General features: G+C 33.5%; 1 protein-coding gene across 1 annotated transcript; it reads left to right on the plus strand.

Moving 5' to 3' along the window:
• Positions 1-691: 691 nt before the first annotated feature.
• Positions 692-1,630, plus strand: LOC127186481 (olfactory receptor 7G2-like). The gene has a single exon (XM_051142829.1). It carries the CDS (start codon positions 692-694, stop codon positions 1,628-1,630), a length of 939 nt encoding a protein of 312 aa, XP_050998786.1.
• Positions 1,631-2,954: the final 1,324 nt, after the last annotated feature.

A 2,954-nucleotide genomic window follows, 5' to 3' on the forward strand; every position in this document is an offset into this window, starting at 1 on the left:
ATCACAAAATTTGGTTCACTACAGATTTTGTTGGTAGATACTTGTGGATGGAAAATGATGTAATTTCAGTGATGCCATTGTCATTCTGATGCTCTTCCTGGTGGAAGAGAGAAAATTTACACTTTTTTAGAATATAAACTCTCCATTACAGAGAATATAAAGTCCTTTTCTGAATGAAAATATGTGTAACTGTATTTAATATTATGTTTTATCAAATGGCAGTGAAAGAAAAATAAGGTGATGAAAAAGTTTGTAAATGAAAATATTTGATCTTTACATAATTTTACAATGCAAAAGAGAATGAATGTCATTAAGTATACATTTTCTCAAAATTCAAAATACATTGGGACTGCCAGGTAAAGTTTCTTGCTGCCAAGGCTGACAACTAGAGTTCCAGCCTTTGAAATCAAGTTCCAAAAGGTTACTGTCCACTGTAAGCCTGTTCTGTAATCCACATATGCGCAATGACACAAAAATTTCTACAGGAAAATAGGAGAAAATAGATAATGAATAACACATTAGGTATTACAACCAACCAAGGGAAATTAACTATTGTCTCCTGATCTACATGTTAAATGAGGCTGGAGGCTGCAAATGAACTGCATCCCTAACATGCTCCTAAGTGATGCTGAAGCATGGTATTCCTATATATGTTTATTAATTCTGTGTTTTTACTAGGTTGATCAACAACATGCGACCTGGAAACCAAACAGATATATCCTACTTTTTTCTGATGAGAATAACCCATGATCCAGCAATGGAGCCCCTCATCTTTGGCCTCTTCTTGTTTATATATCTTGTCACAGTTCTGGGAAATTTGCTCATCATCATTGCTGTCAGCTCTGACTCCCACTTACAAACACCCATGTACCTCTTTCTCTCCAAACTCTCATTTGCTGATATCTGCCTAAGCACAACCACCATCCCAAATATGCTGAAGAACATCCACACACAGGATCAGAGCATCAGTTACACAGGCTGCATCACTCAGGCCTGCTTTGTTTTGAATTTTGCTTTAGTAGAAAGCTGTGTCCTGGCCGCAATGGCCTATGACCGCTATGCAGCTATTTGTCATCCCCTGAATTACACAATAATTATGAATCAATACTTCTGTGGTCTACTAATTCTATCTTCCTTGATAATTAGCATTGTGAACAGCTTATTACAGTGTCTGATGGTACTGAGGCTGTCATTCTGTACAAACTTTGAACTTCCTCTAGTCTTCTGTGAACTTGCTCAGGTCATCAAGCTTGCCTGCTCTGATACTCTCATCAATTACATCCTGATATACCTGGCGACATTTATATTTGGCGGCATTCCAATCTCTGGGATAATTTTCTCTTATACTCGAATTGTCTCTTCTATTTTGAAAATATCTTCCTTGAGAGGAAGGTACAAAGCCTTTTCCACTTGTGGGTCTCACTTGTCAGTAGTTTCTTTATTTTATGGTGCAGGAGTTGGGGTTTATATAAGTTCTGCAATTGCTGTTTCACCTCAGATAACTACCGTGTCATATATGATGTACACAGTGCTCCCTCAAATGTTGAACCCCTTTATTTATAGCTTAAGGAATAAAGATATGAAAGAAGCCTTATGGAAACTTATTGCTAAGGTATCATGTCTTCTCTGATGTGTTGTTTGATCAAGACTTGAAACTCTGATATGTTCCAAACAGACAGACTTTTTGGTGACTGAAATTCGTGAGTTTTTCTGTGGCTTTCTATATGCTACATTGACATAGTGATATAAATCTCTAAATATAATATATTTGATTTGTTATTTACTTGACTGTCATGACCCACATTTGACAAATAATTTTTTTTACCCTATTTAAGTCAAAGATTCTCTTGTGCTATACAATCAGAACCAGGCAAAAAAATTCCACATTTAGTGATTTCCATATGTAAACAAATCTAGAAAAGCAAATATATTAATAGGTATAAGTCACACAGAAATAAATAGATAGTTAAAAAAGAAGAGTCAATGGATTTGAGTAAGAACAAGTGGAGAAACATTAAAATGGTTGAAGGAGAGTAAATGTTGATATGATATAATCCACTATTTTCAAAATATATAAATAATCAATCACAAGAAATTTCTTTGGGAAAGGTAAAATTTCCAAACATGCTTTGCAACACTGAATTTATGTTTGTTTGGAACTTTGAAAGTTTCATTTTATATTATACAATTATAGATTTCAACTATCCCTCATCCCACTATCCTATAGAAGCTTAAATGTTCTTATAATATTCACAAAATTTAAGATATTACATACCTCACTCAGACATTGAATGTTAACGTTAATGTTCTATTTAAAGCCTTAAGAGTGTTTGCCTTGGATAAATTAGTGTTTTGGTCAAATATTGTACTCCAAGCTTTTCAGGTTTTACCTCTCTGAAAATTTTAGAGAATATGATTTTAAAACTGTCACATGTATATTTGTGCTTTTGTATGTGTTATGTGTATGTATATGTGCATATGAGGGCAATTTCCTGGTGATACTAGAAAGCTTGGATCCTCCTGGTAGTGGAGGGTATGCACTGACTCATAGCTTTGCATTGTTCTGTTTTCATTTTGGGAGAAAATTATGACAGAGAGAAATAGAAATTTTATATTTCTCTTCTTACTTGTGGAATGTGGGAAAGAAATGGAAATGTTTATGTCCTCATTTGGCTTATTATAATGTATACTTCAAATGTATATTATGTATATTATATATACTTCATTGAATATGTTCAAGAAAAAATTGTCAGTTGCCTGTGTCCTGGGGATGATAGAGAAATGATGATATACAGTAAAGAGTAGGTAAATAAGTATAATGTGCATAAATTTCATAATAAATCTGTATATATGTACATAATAATAGGGAAACATATTCTGGTAGCTGTTTGTCTGTCCATAATTATACATACAGAGAAATTAAAGTATTATGTTGATATACTCTATTTACTAAG

The sequence above is a fragment of the Acomys russatus genome, unplaced genomic scaffold (assembly GCF_903995435.1).
Source record: "Acomys russatus unplaced genomic scaffold, mAcoRus1.1, whole genome shotgun sequence".
In the NCBI taxonomy this organism is placed as follows: Eukaryota; Metazoa; Chordata; class Mammalia; order Rodentia; family Muridae; genus Acomys; species Acomys russatus.